The sequence below is a fragment of the Aptenodytes forsteri genome, unplaced genomic scaffold (genome assembly GCF_000699145.1).
Source record: "Aptenodytes forsteri isolate BGI_AS27 unplaced genomic scaffold, ASM69914v1 Scaffold132, whole genome shotgun sequence".
In the NCBI taxonomy this organism is placed as follows: domain Eukaryota; kingdom Metazoa; phylum Chordata; class Aves; order Sphenisciformes; family Spheniscidae; genus Aptenodytes; species Aptenodytes forsteri.
In genome coordinates, this window is record NW_008795520.1 from 3,486,140 (window position 1) to 3,501,184 (window position 15,045).

The 15,045-nt window shown below is 36.1% G+C and overlaps 1 protein-coding gene across 1 annotated transcript in view; it reads right to left on the reverse strand.

Annotated features, from left to right (window-relative positions):
- The window catches only part of SIPA1L2 (signal induced proliferation associated 1 like 2), a 122,787-nt gene that overhangs the window by 7,542 nt on the left and 100,200 nt on the right, over positions 1–15,045 (reverse strand). Inside the window, exons 16-18 of the mRNA XM_009281787.1 lie at positions 14,128–14,281; positions 11,054–11,273; positions 3,927–4,058 (exon numbers count right to left, since the gene is read on the reverse strand). Of these exons, the coding sequence (XP_009280062.1) occupies positions 3,927–4,058; positions 11,054–11,273; positions 14,128–14,281 (506 nt within the window). The remainder of the gene's footprint in view (positions 1–3,926; positions 4,059–11,053; positions 11,274–14,127; positions 14,282–15,045) is intronic.

A 15,045-nucleotide genomic window follows, 5' to 3' on the forward strand; every position in this document is an offset into this window, starting at 1 on the left:
TCTGATTGGCACTAGTAGACATTCATAAAAATAACCTGGGAAAAAAATCAGAAGTTGATACCACCTATTTTAATGAACTAAATCAGAGACATCAGAGGGACTTTCTTAGGCTGTGAATTCCCGCAATATGATTTACCAAACACAAAACAGCTTTTTTTAAGCACAACAAACCCAGTTTAAAGTAGAACAAATAGCACAAAGTTCTATTCCTAATAATAATCAATTTTTATGTTTGTGTCAATTCCCTTCTACAATGACAGTAACAGATATGGACATCTAGAAAGGCTTCTCCTTTTCTTCCCCAAAACATCGAAAAGATCCCAAATTAGCCATCAGCAACATAATATGCATGTTGAAAGCCAGTCCTTCTTCCCTAACTTGGAGATCTATTGGAGGGATAATACAAAAAGAGGATTAAAAAATACATTCTCTCCTTTCCCTTATTCTTTTCTGAGATTTCTTTGTTCTACTTTTTCTAATTCGGCTTTCCAATTTATTCTATAAATCCCCATATCTTTATCTTTACTCCGTTCAACGTGCTTTAACTTCGCGTGTTTCACCCCAACCGCCCTACCTAAAACCCCACCTCTTTTGCTGTACAGTCACATCCAGTTCTATCTATTTTTTATTGTTTGCTTCAGGGATGGATACAAAAATATTACAACAGTGTACTTCTAGCACGTCAGCTGCTCCCTGGTTACTGTCTCTCTGCGGCTCCCACCAAAACAAGAGAAGGGAACGGGAAGTAGCCTATCCATGTATGAAAGAAATGGAGGGATACCCCTTGCTACTGACTGCGTGCATGCTAAAGACGATCACTGGATAAATAACAGAGTCAAAACTATATGTCCTGCAAAGGAAGGCAGTGCGAAGACTTAAAATAACGTTGCACTGTGCTCCAGCTTATGGACACCGACCCTCAGCAGACACAGCTCAAGCAAAACCCCTTACTGATGCAGCTTCTGGAGCCTGTGGAGTTAACGCCTGCACAGCTCTCCATTGCACTGTGAAGACCTGTCTTAGGAATAACAGAGGATTTTCAGAAGTTTGAAGTAAATATTCAGCTTCCCACAAAAGTTCTTGCCATGCAAAAGCCATGAAAATGAAATCCTCACAAAGTGAAAAGCATTATCATCATACTTTCAATTAAAAAAAAAGAAGTAATTGCTTACTCCACCCTCACGGACCACAGTTTAAAAACTGCTGTTCTACAGAGGACCAAGGCTTCAGTTGGATAAAAGCTAATACTAATTAATAAACAACCTAGTCAACTGTTCATTTGGGGGGGAGGGGGGGGAGCTAAAAATGAGACCGCTGTTCTTGTTACACCCATAAGTAAACTCTGAGTACAGATGATGGTAGCAAAAATCTTGCTACTGTATTTAATTCTTAATGCAATTAATGCCAACATTATAAGCACCTAAAAGGGCTATATTTAATATTAAATTGAGATACAATTGCATTTTAAGACAGACAGATGAAGGACTGTGAGGCCCACATTATGAATGTCAAACTGATCAAAATATGTAAGTTGTCAACATACAATCTAGAGAGATCACAGGGGGAAAACCCTGACCTTGGAATCAGATTGGTAATTCTAAGAAACTGATATTAAGAAAAGACCTTGTACAAAGAAAAAACTAAAATTAAGTCTTGTATCTAGGTTCTAGCACAGAACACAACTGTGAAATATCAGGTTGGCAAAGCCAAACTAGAGAACAACTCTAACATTAATTTCTTAAATCAGTATTAAACATGTCCTATCCATTTTGTGATCTTTTTCATTGAAGGTTTGGGGGTGAGGGTGGTGTTTGTTTCGGGGGTTTTTTTTGAGATGGTTCTATATAAAATGTGATCACATTCCTCGCCAGTTTAATAAAAAGATCAAAGCAGTTTTATATTTAGAAGTGGACAAACTTTAGAATCATCCACTCTCTTTTTCACATTGATAGAATGCAGAACAGTAGTTCCAAGCTATTTTTAAATAGTAAGTTGAAGCAACTCCTAAGTCAACAACATTAAAATACATAAGGAAACTGCATCTGCTAATTCATATCCAACACATTCCCTCCCAATGAGTTTTTTATGAAATGCCTATCAGCTATTCTTTTTAAAAGGACTTTAAAATTGCAAGGCATAGGAAAGTTGAAAAAGGGCTTAAAAATTCCATTCCTTGTAAAAATTGCAAATTGCAGTACTATGAATTTAGTCAAAACATTTTATAAATCATCTAACATGTACACAGATGTCTCTATTGCAGAGTCCTAAACAGAAAAGAATTACATTCCTTCATACAAAACTAGATTATTATTTACTACTCAAATTCTTACAATAATTAAAAAAAAAACCAATAAAAAGTTTCTATCTTGTGACTCAGACCATCAGTTCTTCAGCATTGTCTACATATATAGCTAAGATTTTTGCAATTAAAACCCAACAAGTGAATACTCCTCCTCCCTAGGATAGGGCACTGTGGCTAGCTATGTTGTTCTACCTCTCTCTCTCAAATTCAAATGGTAATTACACTCACATAACACTTACCAAAGTGAAATTATTTTCATCACTCTATTAAGCAGTAAAAATAATGAAAATCTGTTAAAGTTTTCAGAGAAAGCTAAAAATACAGGAGCATAACTGTTACAGAATGACCTTTACGTCAGCTGAACTCAAAATTGTTATTAGCTTTTAAAAATATTCTTCAAGTACAAAGTTACAGAGTTAGTCGTTTACTGATCCAAATCTGTTCCCAGTTGTTTAAGATGTCAGTAACAAATAGCAGGATGTTCCCTGAGCAATCAAACATAGAAACGCAAGGGAACAGTTGTCAGATTCTCAGTGTCACAGTGCTTCCTGCCAGCCACAACAGGCGTGTTTGAGCAGTACTGAGTAGTAACGAATGCACATACAGTTAATCAAGTTAAGAAACAATACAGTACTTTAGATTGCTAATCATCATCACTGTTAGTTTGGGTTTTTAACAATGCTGTTTAAATTAGTACAGTAAGTAGTTCTGAAGAGCTTTTGATCAAATTGAAATTTAATTGCTTCATACTTAGGGAAGGAATCAGATACCAGAAAACTGATTCCCATGGTTGCTTTTAGTTAAAAAAACAGAAGAACATCTCATCGCTAACTTCACAACCAGTTCTCCTCATAAAGTTAAGACCTGTATCTTCTGTAACGATGACGGTGGTAATCACATCCTTATTCACAGATACCTCTGACTTCCCATACATTCACTAATGAGAGTAACACCAGTTAAGAAATGTCAGAAATTTTAGGGCAGCACAGCGACCTAACCAAAACACCCCTCAGAAACAACAAAGCACAAACATTCAACTGTATATATTCATATATACACCCAAACCAACACCCACCTTTCTGTGTTTATACATTACGTGTAGGTTTAGCTCTCAGAGGTGAATGAGGTTTTTTCTTAGTTAATCTGGTCTTATAATTTAATAATGCAAACCTGGTCTATATCCTGCACCTCGAGTTCTGCTACTGGAAAATATAGCGTACATTTTTGCTGTTTTTCAAGGGCTTATTATGAAAACTGCGAGGGACTGCAACATCATTTGGACCACACGTACAAGTTTATAAACACTCAGGGAACTGTTACTCCCAGTTTCATTTTAAACAGCTAACTTAAATGCTTCAAAGCACCCGCTTTTTCCAACTGATGACAGAAGGAACTTAGGCCCCTAAGTGGATGAATTGTATCTAAGATAGATACTGAAAGTATGATGAATACCTCACATTTTCAGTGACAATCTTCCGCACTGAGAAGTGATACTGCCAAAAGAACTAAAGGGCTACGGAGGCAAACACTGGATTTTTGTAATTCAAAATGTGGCTATACAATATATATTTTTTAAAAAAAGTTGTGTACTGAACATTGATCTTTATTCAAATTTTCCTGTTACCTTCAAACGCTCGTGCAGCATCTACCAGGTGGGACCAGTCTAGCCCTGTGGCAGTGTCTGGCAGGGGCATCAGGCCAGGATCATTGAATTTGGCTTTATCAGATAAGGACCCATCTGAGAACCAGAATTCATCTAAACAATAAACACAATAATTAGTCTTCCTATAACAATGATGTACAATTAATTTTGAAGCTATTATTATGAACTGTAAAAAACGTATAAGCAGAGTGCTTATCTTCATTTCTCTTGTTTCTGTCTTTTCCTGTTCAATACTCAGTATGGGTGGAACAATTTTTAAACTTCGGCAGAATAAGATGGGAAGGGTTTCTAAAGGGTTTTTTTGTGCCGCTTTGCACATGATGTGTTCTTCGCATTTTCATGTGAATGCTGTGTGAGTAGGCAGCATCCATTCTTAAAGCATACCATATTAAACCTGAGCACTGAGCAGAAAAGTTGCTAGATACACAAAGTTATATTTTTAAGAAGGCTACAAAACAACATACGAGACATTTACATGCAGACTTTTATTCTGAAACTTAAATACTTCAGTTCCAGAAGCAATTTAAAAAAGTATCACCTGCTTTTCTTTTAATGCATTTGTAAATTCTAGCCTATATCCAAAACTCACTTTCACATTGAAAATACTACCCTATTAGTTTAATATTTGTAGCTGTATATCCGAGGACGTAAGACTTGTGTGCCGATCTCTAAGCTCCAGAGTGAGCTGTAACACATTGTATACTGTAGATAGATTGTGTATTAATTGAAATGTATACACTATAAAGTTAGTTCAAACACAGCGTTCAGTTATGCAGTCTTTTAGAGAGATACCATGAACATACATCTTAGTAGAGGAGATGCTAATTTTCATAATTATCTTAAATAGTTTTACATTTTCTTTATTATCCATAGCAATCTTCACTCTGATCAATGTGAACACATTAAAATGAATACTGCTGAACAGGCACACAGAGGTTCTTAAAACTGAACATAAACCACATACGTTATTTGTAATCACATTTCATCTTAACCATAAAGCTAGTGATACAATATTGTACTTTTATTACATAGCGTAGTCAGGAAAAAAGAAATTTTGCTTCAGATGCATCTACTTCTATTAAATAAAAAGGTCAAAATAGTAATTTTTCCTCAAATATTTCAGAAGGAAATTGCCATCTAGTTATTCCAGTGATTCAAACTATAATATTTATGAGGAATATTTTTTCCAGGAAAACATCAAACACAGAAATCAATGACGGAAAAAATGCACACATACAAGTGGAAGATAAGATACATTATAGTTTAAGAAAATGGCATGTTGTCATTGTCCTGATACCAAGGAGAAAGAATACCAAAGTCCATTTGAATTAAAGATTTCTGACCTAAAAATCCAAAAGCAGTAGCAAGTTACAGAGCATTCTACTGCACGGAGCAATGATTAGAGCATAACATATTCTTTGCAGAAAACTTTAAAAAAAAGAAGTAGTCAGGAACAGGAAAGTGAAGGAGGTTTACAATCCTCTGTCAAAAATTAGGAGTCCTACAAAGCAAAAACAATGCAGAAGAGGTAGAAATCCTGTTTACTGTGGAATTTATCTTGTTCTACAACTTATATGAAAGATGCAGTATTCTTATATTACAATTGGAAGTGGCTTGACAAACCTCTGTAGAAACATCTTTCTCAATACCCGCTCTTAGTATGCAAAAGTGGATGTTATATGAAATGGAAAATGTAATATACAAATATATTCTACCCATACATCTGTACTAAGATTTTATTTTCAGTTCCGTATAAACAGACATAAAATCTTATCTAAGGTTACCAAATACATTTGAAGCTCAACATCAGAGGAGTCTCTGAACTTTTGTATACGACCTGGGAATTGTAAGAACCTCATTTATGCAAGTTCAAATATTTTATACATCCCTGTTGTGGAAACTAGACAGAATGCCTTATTTGAAAGGCTGGCAAGCCAGGTTTTGGTTCTAGACCAGCAGGCAGGCCCTAAGGGACAGCCCTTGCTTTTGTGTGATCAGCGTACAGAGGCTGGTCGTGAAACCTGTCGGGAAGATGCCTGTTCCCAGTGTGATTCTGCTGGCTTTCCAAATTAAAGTGTAGGAGGGGTATATTCACCAGTACTCATCCTTCATTACGCACTGTCTTTGTGAGAACCTCAGTTCACCTTAGGGTGAATCCTATTCGGTCCTGCATAAGGCCTGCCAGAGCAACTCAACTGCAGAAAGCCTGCCAGAGTAGAGATTTGAATATTGATAGCTCTGAAAACGCAATTGCTCATGCTGATGGCTGAAATTATAAGTGGAATAATTGAACAGGCATAAGTATGCCAGCACAGAATAATTCATTTTCAAGATATAAATTACGTGTTCTTGTGCAGTGGGGGCAAGGGAGGGGGCAGGGGGAGAGAAAAGAAAAAAAAAGAGCTCTCGTAATATAGGCCTCTGTGCTTTTGAATTTCAGAGAATATTTTTTGTATTTCAGGAATGCTCTGGGTGAGATGAATTATTTCTAGCCTCCTGTATTTGCATTTCCTCCCTGCTCCTCTTACCTCGCTGTTACCTCCACTTTTTCTCTGTACGACTGCCACAGTAGCAGCTGCAGGCTGTCTGTTGTCCTGGACTCTGCGTGTCCAGGAGGATATGCCTAATCTCGTAGGCCACTGTCTTCATTGCCCACACGATTAGTTTTGAAGCAACACAGACTTACCCCTTATTTCCTTTGAGGAAACAATGTAAGTGTTATCTTTCAGTTTTAAAGATTATTTTATTTGCTGTACTCCTTTTGGGACAAAATCATTGATCGTGTGGTTTCTGGTCCTTTCAGTTATGCCACTCTCTTCCTACACTTAGGAGTTTTCTTTATTTTTATTATTGATACATAAAAATATAAAGCATTTTGAAGAGTCCTTATCTTCACCAAAATTATATGGTCAGTTCAGTTTCCAACAGAGCTCCTCAAATTGACTGTCATCAGTCCCACATAGCTCTGTATTCAAAGATTAACTAGTTATACTGAAAGAAGAAAGATTTACCTGACTTAACCTTTTCTACTTCCAAGACAAGTATCCTGCTTCAGTTGGAACTGCTACTTTACAGTAGAGACTGGAGATCATGAAAAAATATCTGCTAAGTACTCCTCACTTACTGTGCTCAAACTAGACATGTCATTTAACAAGTAGATTATCTCAGAAGATGCTGCAGCTGAAGGAACATATCAAGTCATATGCAGACATAAATCCCATTGTCTGCTTCCTGTTCTTCTTTCCTGCAATCACAAATTATATCTCTATGGTCCTCTTAAACAACAGCTTCTTCCTGCCGAACCCTTCCCTTCTTCAGTATTACCTAGGCTTGCCCAAAGTCTCCCTTCAAAGATGCCAGCCTGCTAGTAGACTTTCTCATGGACATATGCTCACATTACTGTTAGAATAGTGGACATATGCTGCCAGTAACTACTTCTCCCTTCCCTTTTGTTATAGAAAATAGTCTCATGTTCTGGTATGGTGGATTATTTACTGTGTGAGAGTCTAACAGACAACATATATACTCTTTTGGTTGCGTGAATTATTTAATCAACAGCCTTTATTTGCTTACTGAAAAACTGATTTCCAAATTGTTCATGTTGTACATCATCAACACACAGTGATGCTCTTCCATTTTAATACTGCTTCTTATCAACGAGGTTAGTTTTGGATTGAAGCTAGTGCTGGTAGTAAGCCAGTTTTAAGACAGACTTTCATCTAATAACATCATTGCAGATATATCAGCCGCACTTCTGGTAGCCTTTTCCCTATGGCATGTATAATCTGAGAACTTTCAGAATTTGTTAGTGTATCATTGCAAAATATTCCCTTCCCTACGACCCTCTTCACTGCAAATATCCTGCACCTTGCTCCTTTCCTCACAGCTCAGGAATGTCACGCCAGTATTATCACTTAGGGTATTTTTCTTTCCCCTTTCTTTTTGTGTTTCATAACAGGAGAGGACCACGGTGCCTGCAATGTCAGTCAGACTGCCTCCATGTGTCTTTCTGGGTTTCCGACTTCTGTTAGTACACTAGTTCTGTGTCAGTGGTTCTCATTGTTTTCATTCTTTCCCTGCTAGTTCAGCTGCCATGAATTTGCAAGACAGGGATAGATTTGTACCTGCAACCATGTATGGCATGCTAGAATCACTCAATGTGAACAGCACCGTCTCAGTTAGGGAATCTTTAATGTCCCCAAGGTAAAATTCCAGAGTTCTCAGCTACACGAGTTCTGCTTTCTGGTTTAAGTTAAAAATAAGATAAAATGAAATAAATCTTTCTACATTTGTGTACTGTGTGCAATCAACAGCACTCAACTGTCAGAGCTTGCATTTCAGGCTTTACTGAAAGCAACTCTTCTTTCACTTCACTTCCCCCAGTGATAAAATAATAAAAAAATCCTATAGCTTCATCTTCTCATCTCCTTCCCACAGTCAACATCACACACAGTTGAAGCTTCTGTTTCCATATTTGCATGGTCGTTCTGTCTGATAATTCTGATTTCCCAGTAAACGGAAACCCTTCAGGTTGCCTATTATGCTTTGGTTTTGGTGCTGCCTTGCTTACCTATTAATCACACTCTTTTCCTTGCTAGAGGGATCTCATGAGTCTTGGTGCTGCTACAGTATTTCAAAATGAATTCCAGCCCAAACCACACTATTGTGAGTCTTGGTGCTGCTACAGTATTTCATGTACCACATGCTGGGTAATAACATGCAAGAACGTATCTTTCTAAAATGAATTCCAGCCCAAACCACACTATTTCCACTGATTTCCGTAAACATTAAATATCAGTAAAATTAAAATGTTTTAAGATCACAAACACTTGTATTTTACAAAAGACATTACTGTGACAGCAAAGAATCCTGATATCTGAAACTACAACCTCCAGCTAAAATTATAAATGAAAAAGAAACTTCTCACGTCACCACTGCTATAGAATGTAAATACCTGCTATGCACTGATAACCAAAAAGCTTCCTAACAAGAGCCAAAGTTAGTTTCTTATATGGAGATACTGACTAACCTTATTTTGAAAACAAAGCAGGGCAAGTCATGATATGTTTGTTTTCAGAGTGTAGCTACAGATAACCAATTAAATCTTCCTTGAAACAGCCATCATAAAAGATCCTATATTGCTGGCACTGAAAGGCACTTTTATAATACAAAATCAGAAGCAGAAAATAGAGGCTGTATATGAAAATAGCATGAAGTACCTTGGATATCAACAATCAGCTTCATTTTGACTGACAGGATACTAGTTTCATGTTTTTTCCCAGCTATGTGTATAAATAAATTTCTGTATCTAAGAAGCAGCAAGAATGGAAAATAAGGAGTTTAAGACAGAACCAATACACGAAACACTAAAATTTCACTGCTGGAAGAGCAGTATGCAGCTTGAGTGTACACCATTAATTGCCTTGTGTCAATCTCCAGAATAAAAGCACGCTGAAGGTTTGATCCCATTGCACATTTACCTTTACAAGAAATGGCTCTAAAAACACAGGCCTAACATAGTAAAAGAAAAAAATACAATCAGGATGCCTGACTATATACATAGCCCCTTCATAGACTACAAAATCTACTGAATTAGTCTCAAATGAAACAAAATGAGTCTTCATTCTCTATCAGTAAAAGCAACAGATCTTTTCATATTAAATTTATAGTAAAGAGTTTCACTCTGATAGAAGAGCATTTTTAGAACGGCAAAGTGTACACCAAGCATGCATTCCCATCTGAAGCAGGAATTTAGCACTTGTTCGCGATACCAGTTTAAAATTAACCAGTGGTTAGTGACTAAAACCCAGTCACATAGCTAAGGCCAGTATAACTAGAAAAATGTTTTGTATATAAGGCTTACTTCTGAAAGTTAGAAAGTTAGCAAGTGACTGCTAGTTCCTGAAGGACACGATGAATGACAAAGCCCTTTTTATTACCATTTCTTTTGAGTCATCTATCTGCATTCTCTATGGACATGCGCCTACAAAAGTCCTTAATGCTTTCAAGAAATCCACCCACAGCTTCTTAACTATGGACTTCAGAGTGCACAGTTGCTCTACTATTTTTTTAAATTGCGGTCAGCTGTGATGCAATATTAAAGTAGCTAACTAAAAGTGCCTTTTTTTTTCTTTTCTAGATTGGGTGTCCCCTATAGGTCAGCCTAAAATAACTGAGAAGTGAAGAGATTTAGCATTTTTTAAAAAACAATTCACTCTTACTAAATATATAAAAATGGATATGTAGCCTAAATATATGTATTTGGCTGTGTAGATTTGGGCTGTGGTATATAAGCATATATATTTTTCACAATTTCCTTTTTTTTTTTTTTGTAATTTTCATAATTTTCATTCCATTTTTTCACAAAACTACTACAAACTTTATAGTTCATCACTCCATATTGGAATTATTGCAAGGTAAGCATATAATAAAGATCTTGCTTATGAAGACCTCACAAGTAAAGAGACACCTTCATAAAATAGTTTTAATTTAGCAACCCAGACTTCTCTTTTTCTGCTGTTAAAAATACAGTGTTATTTGCAAAGGTTTTACTAACATGTCAAAAAAACATATCAGCAAATTTGGTTTTGAAATTGGAGATGACAACAACTATTGCACATTTCCTTTTAAGATGTTACCAAAAGGATCATCTAAATAGAAGCTGTCCTGTTTAGTTACTATTTTGAATTATTCGTGACTATTTCAGTAATTCGAATGCACACAAAAAATAAACAAATAAAAATATTAAAATACAACAGGCCAGCTTGGCTTAATTAGGTCACCACTGGAAAAGAAAATGCTAACAAGAAATATCTTCAGACAAATGTTTGTTGCCTATCACTGACCTCATGAAAATTTTTTGGGAAGTAAAGTGAATGCTATCTCCAAACATGATAAATCTGAATTGGTCACTAAGGCAAGCATAAGCATGTACTGCTGCCCAAATATTCTTTTACTAGGATATCTAGAACACTGATTTGACATTTCATAATTTCACCTTAAAAGTAAAATCTAACTTAATATTTGGTGATTTGTTTGAGTTTATTACAAATATTCCAAACTCAGCAATGATGGCAACAATCACTTACTTCTCAGATTTCCCATTCCAGGAGTCAGGCTCATTCTGGGAGGCAATGTACTGTGATACGGTGGAGTAGTGCTGAATAAGATATCATTTGGCAAGGCCTGGTCTAGCATTGAACTTCGAGAGCTGGCATATGAAGATCCTCTTCGATTGCTACATATACTCTCATCAGATAGGGTACGGTAAAGTGTCCTCCGTGGAGAAAGGTTTCCATAAAATGAAAACTAAACATCAAAATATGAAGATATAAGAACACGTATTACTGGTTAAAATAATTCACACAATCATATCCTATCATCAGTTCTTGGGAGTATTCTTCTGGGCAGGCACTCTGGAATTCTTGAGCTGATACAGAAGATCAGAGATTTGCTCCACCATATCAGATCCTTTTGGGGCCTCAAAAGAGTTACTGAGCTGGATTTTCATACTTCCTCTTGATATTTTGGAACATATCACCATGAATTTAGCAGATACTGTATAGTTTTATTAATTCTGAAATGTTAAATGAAACCTCCGTAGCCTTATGACAGCAGTGGTTTCCAGAAATACATATAAGGTTACCAACTCTGGCAACATTTATACAAGACTATACATAGAACTGTTTGATTTTAATTTGAAATGACTACGCTTTAATGTTAAACATTCTGAACTGATATATGGTGCAATATAATTCATTGGATGATGAAAGTGACTCGAGACACTGCATCCTTCCAGATATCATGAAATAGGCTTAGAAAAGAGGATAATGGAGTTCAGTGAAAACTGTTTATGCATTTCAAAAAGTTGCTTAAACCACAACTCAAATATCTACAATAAAACAAGATGTTACTGTATTGCAAAACTGGGCCATTCCACTTCGTAAGTCATTCTTCAGCACTGCAAATCCAGTTATTCTTCACATCTACAAATGTCAGTTATTGCCTTAATTATTTTAACTGGTTTGTCCTGCATATAACAATTTAATGTCCTGTCCTGTTTTCTTTGTAATTAATTATGAGTTGCACACTCCCTATGCAGAATGTATGCTTAAGAGCAGTAACTTTTTAAAACAGTGAATATAGCATGGAATTAAAGATATCTACGTTGTTATACTTCTGAGAAAACTTGCTCACTGATGAATACTTCTAAAAGGAATACACAGAAACACTCAATCATGCCACAAGACACAGTTGTTACAAAATATTTAAATACACTTCACAGTGCTAGTTCAGGAAAGCATCTATCTTGATGACAATACAGAATATGCTCAATGGTTAGAATGCTTAACTGTGTCCCAGAGAAAATTGAGGGAGATATTCAGATTCTAATCTAGGAAAGCATCAAAATACTACATCGGTTCTAGAGATCTGCCTGAAACAGATACGGGCCATGGGAATAAACATCATCCAAAACTTTATTTTAACACACACAAAAACGATCACAACAATAAACATAAGCAGCATCTCTAAATGAATGGATAGAGGACATACACAGCATCCTTAAATGAATGGCTATATGGTATCCTTCTATAAGCAGTGGTTAAAGAATATGAAAAGACCCGGAGCCTAATTAGGGACCACATTGGGCAAAGGGTTAAAGGCCTTCACCCTCTGAATTGAAGGGTCTCCGATCCTCTTTCCCGCACCCAAGTTTCCCAGCAACCATCCTGTTGCAATTTTGGGCTGTTACTCAAGTCTCCTCAACCTTACACTGCATCTTCTACCTATGAAGGTTGTTCACTAGCTATCCAAACATGTTGAACGTTAACTGTTGGAGCTTTACAGCGTTTCCTTTCAGGGTGCAACAAAAATTAAATATTACCTACAGGGCTCATTATTCCCTGATGTAAGAAGAAGGTAAAACCAAACCAAAAATGTGATTTGATTCTGTAGAGTCTTACATATTCAGAAAATACCCTTCTGGCTTTGCTGTCTAAGACAACTGACTCACCTATACCAAGATTACTACCCTCTATGAAGGCATAATCAAAGACTGGACACTGCCAAGTCCTATGGCTGGGGATCCCCTGTGAGTCGGGGCCTACGGTCTCTGTCACTTAATGAGCTTTTGTTTGGGTGTCTTGGGAGGGGAAGGGGACAGCAGTGATTTATCTCAGGATGGCCACACCTCCTCACTCCTTGTTGTTTCTTATTCAGGTAGCCAGAAACATTGGCAGCTCTTGAAATCATCACAGAAAACCGATTATTGTATTAATCATAAATCATAAAAACCTCTAGGACATTATTCATGAGAATTCGAACACATAAAATGCATACTTAACATACTGCACGTTAAAAAATATATATGATCTGAACTTTAAATTCAACTCTGCACTTAGAGGATTCCCATGTGCTACTTTTGTTCAGACATGATGATTATGCTATTTAGCATATGGTATAAACACAGTGGGGTAAGAGAGCATTGAGTTAATATTGAAGTGTGACAATTATCTCAAGTAATTTAATTGCTTTTTGCTTTATTCCACATTAAGCACAGAATTCAGAATCATGTATACTTTGGGGAGTAGTAAGTTTTAAGTTCTCTATCCACTTTTTGTGAACTTTTAAATATTACCGATTGTCTTCATACTATAAAGATTAGATGCATGCTCTCCACTAGCACTGACAATTATGCCTTTTGAGCAGTTGCCACTGATACCTACATGAAATTGTGATTCAGACTTCAAACAGAATTGTTGGTACTGAATATCATAGGGCAAGGGAAAGCGGGCTACTTTTATTCATGTGCCTTAATATCATATGAGGTGTATAAATTTAGGCATCCAACCTTGAAAATGTTAATTATAATTTCAAAGATTAAAAGTAAGTTGCTCAACCTGCACCTGTCTCTGCTCAAGCTAAGCAAAGACATACTTAAACAAATAGTGTGTTTCATGCATAATCATCAAACTAGATATCATTTTCATACTGTGGGAAATGATATTTTGGGACTTATGGTCAGTATTTATAGCATCCCCATGGAATATACTTAGCTTGTACAAAATGATATTGCCTTTTCTATAGCAATTTTGGGAATACCAGAAATTCATTTCTAAGGTAACTGTGTCTGAGATACACAGAGCCGAAGAAAGTAGCTAACCTTTCTTCTCCCCTCCTCCATAGAGAGGCTGTCTGGCAGCATCAACTTCAGAAAATCTTCTTTGGACAAGACTTGCTGGCTTTCAACAATGGCATCCCTCACAGAAGTTTGGAGTGGACTCGATGCAGACACAGCATCAATATCATCATACACTCTGTTGAGACAATTGGTGTTTTTAGCAAGAGAAGCAATAGTGCTCTTGGATTTGAAAGACTGCGCTCATTTTCTGTCACAAAGTAAAAATTGTTAGAATTATCTCCTGACGCAGCACACTCTCATTTAGAACATTTTTTTGATCATGTTATATTTATGAATCTGTTTGTGGGTCCAAAACAAAATTCTTAAACCACTGAAAAATCCATTTTAGGAATTCTAAAGAACAATTTAAAAAAGCATAATGTTTTTTTCTTCCTAGCTTGCCTCTCTCTTTTTTACACAACACACTTGTTAAAGCTTACACACACACATAGTTAAAGCTGTATTTATATCAACATTTCCAATAGTTCATCACAAAATATTTTAACTTTTACTTCCTTAGCAAATAAGAAAATCAGTATTTTATAGTGTGATATTGTATCCAGCTTCACAATCTGGCAATAGCTTGCCTCTCTCTTTTTTACACAACACACTTGTTAAAGCTTACACACACACATAGTTAAAGCTGTATTTATATCAACATTTCCAATAGTTCATCACAAAATATTTTAACTTTTACTTCCTTAGCAAATAAGAAAATCAGTATTTTATAGTGTGATATTGTATCCAGCTTCACAATCTGTCAAAATTACTATGGTCATCAATGGCAATGTTTGAAGTGTATTGGTAATTGATTGTGCCATATGCCAAGTGTGTTTTATTATCAGCAATTTCATAAAGCTCTTTAGATAAATAAAACAGCTGTCTTCCTTAGTTATCAGC